At 36.9% G+C, this 12,884-nt stretch overlaps 2 protein-coding genes across 4 annotated transcripts; both read left to right on the top strand.

The window, feature by feature from the left end:
- Positions 1–81: 81 nt before the first annotated feature.
- LOC106134927 (protein arginine N-methyltransferase 7) lies at positions 82–11,254 on the top strand. 3 transcript variants are annotated; one of them, XM_060946671.1, is made up of 10 exons: positions 82–208; positions 290–528; positions 923–1,168; positions 2,035–2,213; positions 2,612–2,837; positions 3,140–3,915; positions 4,492–4,640; positions 5,054–5,213; positions 5,917–6,304; positions 11,086–11,254. In XM_060946671.1, exons 1-9 carry the CDS (start codon positions 135–137, stop codon positions 6,031–6,033), a joined length of 2,166 nt encoding a protein of 721 aa, XP_060802654.1. In that variant the 5' UTR covers positions 82–134; the 3' UTR covers positions 6,034–6,304; positions 11,086–11,254. The 3 variants fall into 3 exon arrangements, with proteins under 3 accessions (XP_060802654.1, XP_060802655.1, XP_060802656.1); XM_060946672.1 differs by lacking the exon at positions 11,086–11,254 and having other exon boundaries at positions 5,917–6,352; XM_060946673.1 differs by having other exon boundaries at positions 88–528.
- LOC132902245 (protein arginine N-methyltransferase 7-like) lies at positions 7,844–10,861 on the top strand. Its single transcript, XM_060946546.1, has 5 exons — positions 7,844–8,066; positions 8,369–9,144; positions 9,533–9,681; positions 9,850–10,009; positions 10,702–10,861. Exons 1-5 carry the CDS (start codon positions 8,027–8,029, stop codon positions 10,816–10,818), a joined length of 1,242 nt encoding a protein of 413 aa, XP_060802529.1. The 5' UTR covers positions 7,844–8,026; the 3' UTR covers positions 10,819–10,861.
- Positions 11,255–12,884: the final 1,630 nt, after the last annotated feature.

Below are 12,884 nucleotides of genomic sequence, written 5' to 3'. Positions count from 1 at the left end.
TTTGTTGACATTGACTTTACAGTGACATGCATTGGAGACATTGACAATTGACAGCCTTGACACATGAAAATAAGAGGTTACCTTTTCATTTCAGTCCGTATTAATGTGTTTTGTTATTTTTTTTATTATTTTCAATGAAATGTGTATTAATGCGACAGCATATTACTAAATTAATACTTAGTAGTGTTTCAGTAGTATCTATCAAAAGGTAGAATAGATCGTAAACCCTCGGCTCTAACTTCCTATAACATTTAGCCGGCACACGAAACAAACATTATTATAATTCCAGATATTTTTCTTCGACAAAGGCCAGAATGCAAGTTTTTACTCAAAAAAGAAACCCTATAACTGGGAGCACAGAATGGGACGTTCAACACGAAGATTACGATTACCATCAGGAGATAGCAAGGAGTGCTTTCGCGGATATGCTCCATGATACAGAGAGGAATAAAAAGTACTATAGAGCTCTCCAGCTAGCTATAGAAAAGATGCACAATGAGGGCAAGCAAGCTAACGTTTTAGACATTGGTAAATGGCAAATATTCTCTGACATACCCATGACATTACACATCCTTCAACACAACCAAAGCTACCTATATACAAAAATGCATTCACGCATCAAGATATTATAAGTTCTTAGGTTTAAGTTTTATTAATTATTTTTTATGTAATAATATCTACAAGCATTTGTTCGCCTGTAGGCTGGAAGCAGAGCACTGATTAAAACAAAACCCTTTCTAACCTATTTTTACAAATCAAAATAAATTGATTGAATTAGCACACAAAAACTTTATTTGATCTGAAAACCTGACTTCAAGGTTCATCAAAGTAAAGACTATTCTAGATGAATCATAATCAATTATTCCTTGAGCATGGTTACAATATGAAAATGTTGCAACATAATTTATTTTTCATGTTACAGGCACAGGCACTGGTCTCCTTTCTATCATGGCTGCGAGATGTGGAGCGGACTCCATCATAGCCTGTGAAGCTTTTAAGCCTATGGCTGAATGTTGCGCTCAGATACTGGCACGTAATGGTGTTGCTGATAAAATAACCCTGATACCGAAGAGATCCACAGAGTTGACGGTTGGTGATGATGGAGATATGAAGCAGAGGGCCAACATATTGGTGACGGAAGTGTTTGACACAGAATTGATTGGGGAAGGTACATATTGGCATCTTTATTTCCTGTATTTTTTCCTCAATTTTTTTGCATAAGTATATTTATATACTAGCAGCTTAGAGCGAATGTGCTAATATCACTGCACTTTTGTTTTTAAATGTAAAATATATGTAGCTCACTGGCCAAATATTGTTTTGCCACAATAATATTAAATGATGATTGATCAGTTATCGACCGGGGATAAAAAGTATTTTCATTATTAAAATGGCTTTTAAAAATAGGGGTTGGTGATAAAAGGGTATGAAAAAAAATTAAAAAAAATCAAAATTTCATGACAATCGGTCAAGCCGTTTTGGAGGAGTATGGGAACGAACATAGTGACAGGAGAAATTTATATATCTATAAGTATAAATGTCATTGATTGATGAGTGTCTTGGAAAATACTTAGACTTATTCTTACAAGTCTTAAGTATTTCCCAAGATACTCATAAATTGCATAGATAATAGCAATCAGGAATAGCAGTTTAGTGACTTTTGACTTTTTATTAGCTCTTTTTTAAAATAAGCTGAACTTAATAAACTAACAGCATTTGCACCATGCTTTGCTTCCGTAGGAATTTCCATAAAAAATAGTGTCCATGAATTATTTTCCTTGTACTAGAGATATCCTAACTACACTGTTTTAGTTTTTTCAAAGTTCCAATAGACAATACCAATTCCTTTTATAGATTTATGTTAGCTTCGAAGTGTTTAAGTGGAAGGATTTATGGTATGTTGCTTGCTTGACACCAATTTTCCTAGATTAGAAACCAATAAATCTTTTTATAATTCAACAAATAACAATTCAATCAATTTGGCTAGTAACATCAAATATTAAGTTAACATTCCTATCCAACACAATGTTTCAGGAGCCCTATCAACATTTTCTCATGCCCACAAGCACCTGCTTGAAGAGGATTGCATTGTGGTTCCAGACTCCGCTGTAATATACGTGCAGTTGGTGGAATGTCCAACATTACAGAAGTGGAACAAACTCAATGATTTGGCCGATGAAGACTTGGAAGTGATACTCAGAACGCCACAAAAGGTACATAATTTTTTTCATAAATAAAGTAAACTGCAACTTTATTGAAGTCAGGAATAGAACTTTTAACCAAAAAATATGTACCTGTATGTCTTTTAGTCCATTTCCAATGTCTTTTTGGCGTAAACATAGAACTAGCCCACTAACATATCAAACATGATGATATAACAGTAGATACAACATCCAGGCTTATCTGAAAATTTAAATTTTCCTTCTTTCTCCGACTGACCAACTAAAAAGAGACAAATAAAAAAAAAATATATAAGCAATTTTGAATCTATACCTTCATAATATTCCGTAAGTTTTTGTTGGGAATTATATTTCGAAGGCATTTAATTAGCCCCAGCCAGAAACCTATTTCTCAGTCAGATAGGTAGATCCAGTATCTATTTGATTTGCAGATGAAAGACTGCGCGGGATCTGCAGCTGTTCACGATATCCAACTATCCCAACTCCCTCGTTCATCGTTCCGGGAGCTCTCAGACCCTATCCCGGTGTTCTACTACGACTGGTCGGGCCGGAGCCCTATAGACTTCAAGCGGACAGTCAAACAACAATTCAGTGCTTCGGGCACTGGACGAGCGCAGATGGTTTTTATGTGGTGGGAACTTAATATGGATACTGAAGGTACTTCTATACTTATTTAGTTCTATATTAATTTCGTGTCTTTTTCCCAGGGAAAGACCGGGTGCAGTGTGATCATGACCTATGAATGAATTGATATTATTAAACACTATCTTGTTATCTTTTGATTGCATGATAATTTTCAAATTACTTACATCTCACGCAGGCCAATTCAAGCATTTGGTGATTCATTTATGTACATATGTATTTTATTTCAAAGAACCGTATTATATGTATACCTTTATATAATTTTAAAATTGTTGATATTTTCTGTCACTATGACAAGTTAATTTCTATAATTTCAGGTAGGATATGCCTTAGCTGTGCGCCATGGTGGACCCACCCTGACGCGAATTTAGCAGCGGAACGACCCCAAGATTCTATTCCTTGGCGCGACCATTGGATGCAAGCCGTCTACTATCTCCCACGAGAAATAACATTAAAAAAAGACAGTGAAGCCACACTTATTTCCTGCCAGGACGAATATTCTCTATGGTTCTATTTGGAAGACGATAATGTTAAACAAAGTCATTATAAAAGACCTATTTGTGAATGCGGCGTACACATGGCTCTGTCTAGAACACACGTCTCATATTTAAATGATGGAAAAAGAAGCAAGAAGTTTCTAAATCAATTAAAAGAAGATTTAGTTAGGAATGGCGTGGTTTTAGATTTAAATGGCAGCAGTTTTCTAGGTCTAGCCGCGGCGAAAATGGGCGCGAAAAAAGTATACATTCTAGAGAATCAAAATTTGAATGTTGGTTTATTAAATGACTATGTGAAAGAAAATAGCATAGAAAATGTGGTTATAGTGCCAGAAATTAGTGATGAGATTTTGAAAGAAGTGACAAACGTGGTTGCTGATCCAAATTTCAATAATGCGATATTACCTTGGGAGAATTTGAAGATAGCATATTTATTGTATAGGTTTAGAAGTACGTTGGGTTCTCATGTGTCGATATTGCCCGAGGGTTGCGAGTTTTGGGCGATGCCGGTGCAGTTTTTGGACTTGCAGAAGATTAGGATACCGTTGGGGCGATGTGAGGGCATCGATATGACGATCTTTGATGAGCTTGTTGAGGTAATTCTGTTTATTTATTTTTTTAAATTTAATTATGTACACAAAATTATATACAAGAGCATTTAAAATAGTAATTGTAGCTCCCATTTGTTGTGGTTGTTTTTATTATTTTTGTTCTCGTAGGAGTTGCTTTCTTGAAAATTTCCTGAGGTAAAACTATTATTCTCATCTGAAAGTCTATCTTTGTACAAATTTCGATCAAAATAACTTTTTAATAATAATTGTTACAGAGCGGATAGCTTTGTTTCACCAATTTTTGTAAGAATAAAATGGAAAGGTCATAGTTAATATATCAAAAATTGTTTTTAAGGTAGATCATGGCAGCTGGAGACAATTCAAATTCAAATTCAAAATTTTTATTCATTACTATAGGATACTATATATCGCTTAATAATTGTCAAAACGTATGGTTTAACAACATTGGTTGACGTCAAATAAATTACTTAAAAACTAAGTTTACTGCCGCTTCCAAGGCGTCAGTGCAGAAGAAGCGGTAACAAACTGCACTGCAATAGGGTCGTCTCTGCCTACCCCCCGGAAAATAAGGCATGATTTTTTTGTATGTTCATATTTCAGAAGTCCCGCGTGATAAGCGACGCCGAGGTGGAGCCCCAGCCGCTGTGGGAGTACCCGTGCCGCTGTCGCGGGGCTCCGAGGAAGCTACTGGATATCAACTTTGGACATTTGCAAGCCACTTATGCGGTGAATGATGCCCATCCATTGACGTAAGTTAAATTATCTTGTCATTTACTTGACGTGTGCTCCGAACATGTGCGAGCTATCTTGGCGGTCAATACGTGCTTTGACGTTTTTTGATCTATTTTGCTTAGAGTATCGAATTAATTATAAATAATTATGTCAATGTTTTTTTGCCAATTGAAAATTTTAAACAAAATTGCCTAAGTAGTTTAATTATAAGTGCTATATAGGCAGGCCAAGTGTTGTAAGTATTATTAAGTTACCGATGCGATTTATTACGTCAGTCGGATTAAGCATTTAATTAATATCTTAAGAACATTTTATGATTAAAAATTTTTTTTTTGCAGATTTTAATATTAAAGTATTTACATAATTAATTTAAAAAATACTTTTAATTTTAGCAACAATGTTAATTCATAATTCATCATCATTATTTCAGAGATACAGAAAGTGAGGAAAAGCAAGTAGTGAACGGATTCGCGATATGGGCAGTGTGGAGAGTGGGCGGCAAGGAGCTCAGCGCGGGGCCCGCCGCCCGGCCCGCCGCGGGGGGCTGGGTGCAGTGGGACATGCACACGAGGCAGGCGGTCAAGATATTGGTAAGTTTCAAACTGATACCCAACGTGGCAAGCACTCGCTTAAGCAAACTTGACACGAGAAAAATTAACTTTTTCTTCGTACATACATACATACATAAAATCACGCCTCTTTCCCGGAGGTGTAGGCGGAGACTACCTCTTTCCACTTGCCACGATCTCTGCATATTTCCTTCGCTTCATCCACATTCATAACTCTCTTCATGCAGGCTCGGCGGTTTCGGGTACTTTTTTCTTCGTAATAACTACAAACAGATTAAACAAAATATGTTAACAAAAATAGAACTGCTCTAGTTTATATTCCTAAAGTAGGCGTGCAAAAGCTGTAATAACTTTCTAATCGATGTAATAAGCGTGACTCTTGTCGTTAGTCCCGGCTGCGTCGTCCGTCACCTCTTTGGAGAGGAGTCCGGGGTTTTTACATGAAGCAACTTCCATCTGACCTCTGCAACCTTTGCTAGGGAAATAACCCATAATGGATCATGGTTACACATCCAGTTGTATGAATGTGCAGTTTACGATGTTTTTCCTCACCGTAAAAGCGTCGGTTGGCACTTAAACTAACGTACCTATATAAAAATTCAGAAAAGAATCATTGGCATAAGATTCGGATTTGAACCTAATCGTTCGACCGCTGACGCCACACACTGTATAATAACGATAAAATAAGGTATTTGATGTTGACAGAATTTTTATTTTGCTTCAGAAAAGGGCCCACGAAGTGAGCTCAGTTGACAAATGGAGCCACCAGGTGGCGTGTGACCTCGAACGGGGACAGTTCGACATAGATGTCAATTTAGTACTCAAGGATGAATTCTTTTAACACTTCTATTGTTGTACTGTTTATAACTCTATGCCTCTGTTGAGAACGTGTTAAATTATAATGTAAATGTGAACGCACTTGCGATAAAGCTATGTTTTTTGACATATTTTTTTATGTTATACCACTGCAATTTCCTCGCATTATTTACTTACTTTTAAGGGATGGATAACAATGAAGTATTATTTTGATTGTGACAAAACCCCGAATTCAACTTGCGCGAGAATTTATATCTAAATAATGTTAGGTTCATGTAATTATTTTTAGTGGTGCGGTTTGCTTTATAAATTTGGATGTGGTGCATTTGATTTATGCCGCGTCGTGTCGCAAAGAAATGAATTGAATGTACAAATTGAAATATACTTCAGAATATTTTTGGTTCTTTTAATACATGGCAAGTTTGCCAATCAAGATAAAATGCGAAATAAATTAAACGTTCTGTTTGTAACTTTGCAGAGAATGTACCTATTTTATAAACATTTCTTTAGTAAATAAATATGTATAATTTATCTTTTGTTTTTTTTTTAACAAAACGACTCAAATTTCAACCCTTTAAATTAACATATTCGTTTCGCACTTACATAGATACATTTGCCCGTGTTAACTTGTCTTTAGACAGATCAAACAGATTCGAAAAGTGTCAACCAAGGGCCATGTTCAACTAAATGGCTTAGCGATGGAGTTCTGATTCAGATAGTGAAGTTGCTAGCCCATATCCTTAAAGTAAAATTCTAAATTCAGAAGAATTTCCTTATATTATAAGTACACCTTTAAAGTAGTGACAGGTTGCTAGCTCATTGCGTACAAGTGAAATCCCCAAATGAATAAGATATTACCTAGATTAAACACCTTTTAAGAAAACACAGTAGATATGTACTGGTAAGTACTAAAGTGGTTATCAACAAACAGGTATTGCAGATTCCGCTTCATTCTAGCAGCGATCCATCAACCGTGTAAGGCATATGTTAAGATGGAATAGGCTCTGAGCCATGATTACTTAAACGATTGCGCCTCCTTCCGGACGGCATTCCGGGAATGCGATGGAGATTTATGCTGAGTACAGTCGGTGACTAAAGTTTTAGTTAAATATTATATTAAAGGTTATTTCTACTAGTTACTACCGCCGCGACCGCCAGGCCCAAGTAGAAGTGGCAAGCCGAAAAGATCATGGCTGGATATCGCAAAAGATGGTTTGCGAGCCAATAGACTGAAATCAGAGGATGCCGAATTATAAAAGGGCTTATTTTGCTAATAGTAATAGTTCGAAATCTGGTAGGTACTCACACACATTATGCAAATAAAAATTTGAATTTGATTTGAAGTTAAATTAATTTGTTCCATGTATGCACTTATCTGGCCTGAATCATCCCTTTTAACTTTTCATTCGTTATTCTCTCTAAAAAAATATATAAGCAATTTTAAATACATACATACATACATAAGGTCACGTCTATATCCCTTGCGGGGTAGACAGAGCCAACAGTCTTGAAAAGACTGAATGGCCACATTCAGCTATTTGGCTTAATGATAGAATGGAGATTCAAATAGTGACAGGTTGCTAGCCCATCGCCTAGAAAAGAATCCCAAGTTTGTAAGCCTATCCCTTAGTCGCCTTTTACGACATCCATGGGAAAGAGACGGAGTGGTCCTATTCTTTTCTGTATTGGTGCCGGGAACCACAATTTTGAATACCTTCATAATACCTCGTAAGTTTTTGTTGGGAATAAAATTACGAAGGCATTTAATTAACCCCAGCCAGAAACCTATTCCTCAGTCAGATAGATAGATCCAGTATCTATTTGATTTGCAGATGAAAGACTGCGCGGGATCTGCAGCTGTTCACGATATCCAACTATCACAACTCCCTCGTTCATCGTTCCGGGAGCTCTCAGACCCTATCCCGGTGTTCTACTACGACTGGTCGGGCCGGAGCCCTATAGACTTCAAGCGGACGGTCAAGCAACAATTCAGTGCTTCGGGCACCGGACGAGCGCAGATGGTTTTTATGTGGTGGGAACTTAATATGGATACTGAAGGTAATTTTATACTTATTTAGGTGTATATTAATTTCGTGTCTTTTTCCCAGGGAAAGACCGGGTGCAGTGTGATCATGACCTATGAATGAATTGATATTATTAAACACTATCTTGTTATCTTTTGATTGCATGATAATTTTCAAATTACTTACATCTCACGCAGGCCAATTCAAGCATTTGGTGATTCATTTATGTACATATGTATTTTATTTCAAAGAACCGTATTATATGTATACCTTTATATAATTTTAATATTGTTGATATTTTCTGTCACTATGACAAGTTAATTTCTATAATTTCAGGTAGGATATGCCTTAGCTGTGCGCCATGGTGGACCCACCCTGACGCGAATTTAGCAGCGGAACGACCCCAAGATTCTATTCCTTGGCGCGACCATTGGATGCAAGCCGTCTACTATCTCCCACGAGAAATAACATTAAAAAAAGACAGTGAAGCCACACTTATTTCCTGCCAGGACGAATATTCTCTATGGTTCTATTTGGAAGACGATAATGTTAAACAAAGTCATTATAAAAGACCTATTTGTGAATGCGGCGTACACATGGCTCTGTCTAGAACACACGTCTCATATTTGAACGATGGAAAAAGAAGCAAAAAGTTTCTAAATCAATTAAAAGAAGATTTAGTTAGGGATGGCGTGGTTTTAGATTTAAATGGCAGCAGTTTCCTAGGTCTAGCCGCGGCGAAAATGGGCGCGAAAAAAGTATACATTCTAGAGAATCAAAATTTGAATGTTGGTTTTTTAAATGACTATGTGAAAGAAAATAGCATAGAAAATGTGGTTATAGTGCCAGAAATAAGTGATGAAATTTTGAAAGAAGTGACAAATGTGGTTGCTGATCCAAATTTCAGTAATGCGATATTACCTTGGGAGAATTTGAAGATAGCATATTTATTGTATAGGTTTAGGAGTACGCTGGGTTCTCATGTGTCGATATTGCCCGAGGGTTGCGAGTTTTGGGCGATGCCGGTGCAGTTTTTGGACTTGCAGAAGATTAGGATACCGTTGGGGCGATGTGAGGGCATCGATATGACGATCTTTGATGAGCTTTTTGAGGTAATTTTGTTTATTTTTTTTTACTTTAATTATGTACACAAAATTATATACAAGAGCATTTAATACAGTAATTGTAGTGCCCATTTGTTGTGGTTGTTTTTATTCTTTTTGTTCCCGTAGGAGTTGCTTACTTGAAAATTTCCTGAGGTAAAACTATTATTCTGATCTGTAGTCTATCTTTGTACAAATTCCGGTCAAAATAACTTTTTAATAATAATTGTTACAGAGCGGATAGATTGTTCCACCAATTTTTGTAAAAATAAAATGGATAGGTCAAAGTTATAATATCAAAAATTGTTTTCAAAGTATGCAGGGATCATGGAGTCAATAGAGTCGGCTCTGCCTACCCCTCCGGGAAAGAGGCATGATTTTCTTGTATGTATTTCAGAAGTCCCGCGTGATAAGCGACGCCGAAGTGGAGCCCCAGCCGCTGTGGGAGTACCCGTGCCGCTGTCGCGGGGCTCCGAGGAAGCTACTGGATATCAACTTCGGACATTTGCAAGCCACTTATGCGGTGAATGATGCCCATCCATTGACGTAAGTTAAATTATCTTGTCATTTACTTGACGTGTGCTCCGAACATGTGTGATTTTTTTCTAGCACATTTTGAAATTAAAAGTATTTTTACATGAGTTACCTTTTATTTCAAAAATATTATTAATTTTAGCAACAATGTTAATTCATAATTCATCATCATTATTTCAGAGATACAGAAAGTGAGGAAAAGCAAGTAGTGAACGGATTCGCGATATGGGCAGTGTGGAGAGTGGGCGGTAAGGAGCTCAGCGCGGGGCCCGCCGCCTGGCCCGCGCTGGGGGGCTGGGTGCAGTGGGACATGCACACGAGGCAGGCGGTCAAGATATTGGTAAGTATCTAACTGATACCCAACGTGGCAAGCACTCGCTAAAGAAAGCTTGACACGAGAAAAATTAACTTTTTCTTCGTACATACATACATACATAAAATCACGCCTCTTTCCCGGAGGGGTAGGCAGAGACTACCTCTTTCCACGATCTCTGCATATTTCCTTCGCTTCATCCACATTCATAACTCTCTTCATGCAGGCTCGGTGGTTTCGGGTACTTTTTTCTTCGTAATTACTACAAACAGATTAAACAAAATATGTTAACAAAAATAGAACTGCTCTAGTTTATATTCCTAAAGTAGGCGTGCAAAAGTTGTAATAACTTTGTAATTGATGTAATAAGCGTGACTTTTGACGTTAGTCCCGGCTGCGTCGTCCGTCACCTCTTTGGAGAGGAGCCCGGGGTTTTTACATGAAGCAACTTCCATCTGACCTCTGCAACCTTTGCTAGGGAAATAACCCATAATGGATCATGATTACACATCCAGTTGTATGAATGTGCAGTTCACGATGTTTTTCCTCACTGTAAAAGCGTCGGTTAGCACTCAAACTAACGTACATAATAATTCAGAAAAGAATCATTGGCATAAGATTCGGATTTGAACCTAACCGTTCGACTACTGACACCACACACTGTATAATAACGATAAAATAAGGTATTTGATGTTGACAGAATTTTTATTTTGCTTCAGAAAAGGGCCCACGAAGTGAGCTCAGTTGACAAATGGAGCCACCAGGTGGCGTGTGACCTCGAACGGGGACAGTTCGACATAGATGTCAATTTAGTACTCAAGGATGAATTCTTTTAACACTTCTATTGTTGTACTGTTTATAACTCTATGCCTCTGTTGAGAACGTTAATGTAAATGTGAACGCACTTGCGATAAAGCTATGTTTTTTGACATATTTTTTATGTTATATCACTGCAATTACCTGGCATTTTTTGTTACTTTTAAGGGATGGATAACAATGAAGTGTTATTTTGATTGTGTTAAAACCCCAAATTCAACTTCCGTGAGAATTTTTATCAAACCTAAATAATGTTAGATTTATGTTATTATTTTTAGTGTGGTGAGGTTTGCTTTATAAATTTGGATGTAGTGCATTTGATTTTTGCCGCGTCGTGTCGCGTTGCAAGTGCGTTCAGTGCTTAACAATTGTAAAGAAATGAAATTGAATGAACAAATTCAAATATATTTCAGAATATATTTGGTTCTTTAAATACATGGCAAGTTTGTCAATCAAGATAAAATGCGAAATAAATTAAACGTTCTGTTTGTAACTGCAGAGAATGTACTTATTTTGTAAACATTTCTTTAGTAAATAAATATGTATAATTTATCTTTTGTTTGTCAACAAAACTTCTCAAATATCAACCCTTTAAATTAACATAATTCGGTTCGCACTTACATACATTTGCCCGTCTTTACTTGTCTTTAGACAGATCAAACAGATTCGAAAAGTGTCAACCAAGGGCCATGTTCAACTGAACGGCTTAGTGATGGAGTTCTGATTCAGATAGTGAAGTTGCTAGCCCATATCCTAAAAGTAAAATTCTAAATTCATAAGAATTTCCTTTTATTATACACCTTTAGAGTAGTGAAAGTGAAGCTTACAAGTGAAATCCCCAAATTAATAAGATATTACCTTGATTAAACACCTTTTAAGAAAACACAGTAGATATGTACTGGTAAGTACTAAAGTGGTTATCAACAAACAGGTATTGCAGATTCCGCTTCATTCTAGCAGCGATCCATCAACCGTGTAAGGCGTATGTTAAGATGGAATAGGCTCTGAGCCATGATTACTTAAACGATTGCGCCTCCTTCCGGACGGCATTCCGGGAATGCGATGGAGATTTATGCTGAGTACAGTCGGTGACTAAAGTTTGAGTTAAATATTATTTTATAGGTTATTTCTACTAGTTACTACCGCCGCGACCGCCAGGCCCAAGTAGAAGTGGCAAGCCGAAAAGATAATGGCTGGATATCGCAAAAGATGGTTTGCGAGCCAATAGACTGAAATCAGAGGATGCCGAATTATAAAAGGGCTTATTTTGCTAATTTTAATAATTTGAAATCTGGTAGGTATATAAGTTAAACATCTTGTACTCGCACACATTTTATGCAAATAAAAATTTGAATTTGATCTGAAGGTAAATTAGTTTGTTTCATGTATGCACTTATCTGCTCTGAATTATCCCTTTCAACCTTTCATGCGTTACTCTCTTATATTGCCCGCAGAGTTAGCAAAAAATGTAAGAGTAAGGAGTAACCACAAAAATACCTATAGATATTCTGATTAAATCACTTTTGTGCTCAATAATACCGGAGACCTACCGCGAGTCACTAAAAAGTACTAATGCATCTTTGTAATTCTCCAGTCGTACATCTGTTTTTGCTGCTCCGTTCACGCTACTCATTACCACGCGACCCTGGATTAATTAATTATTTATAGCTTTTAAGAAAATCATTGAAGCTTTCCATTGGTGTAAGCTGGTTTTTTCGTTGTTGCGTACGGATGAGATACAAGTGAAATAAAAAAAAATAATACAAATACATACTTTGATTGCTAACTGATGCTCGTTTATAGATAAACGTCGTCGTGAGGAAACCTGTAGGTAACATGCACATTGAGGCAACGGGATGGGTAACCATAATCCCAGGTGGGTTAGGATCCCCTGTAAGGTTGCAGAGGTCAGGCAAGAGAGAGTCTGCAGATGAAGTGGTTATACTCTGAGTAAACTATTCAAAAATGAAAAAAGAAGAGTGATTGATCAGCAGATTTAACAAGTAACAAGGGGTAACTGTTCGTCTATTTGGAAAAAAATAAGTATTAATTTAATGTTGTGTTCTCGAAGCTCTTTTCAAGCTCA

This window comes from Amyelois transitella, chromosome 11 (assembly GCF_032362555.1).
Source record: "Amyelois transitella isolate CPQ chromosome 11, ilAmyTran1.1, whole genome shotgun sequence".
NCBI lineage: Eukaryota > Metazoa > Arthropoda > Insecta > Lepidoptera > Pyralidae > Amyelois > Amyelois transitella.
This window is presented reverse-complemented; position numbering and strand designations above follow the sequence as displayed.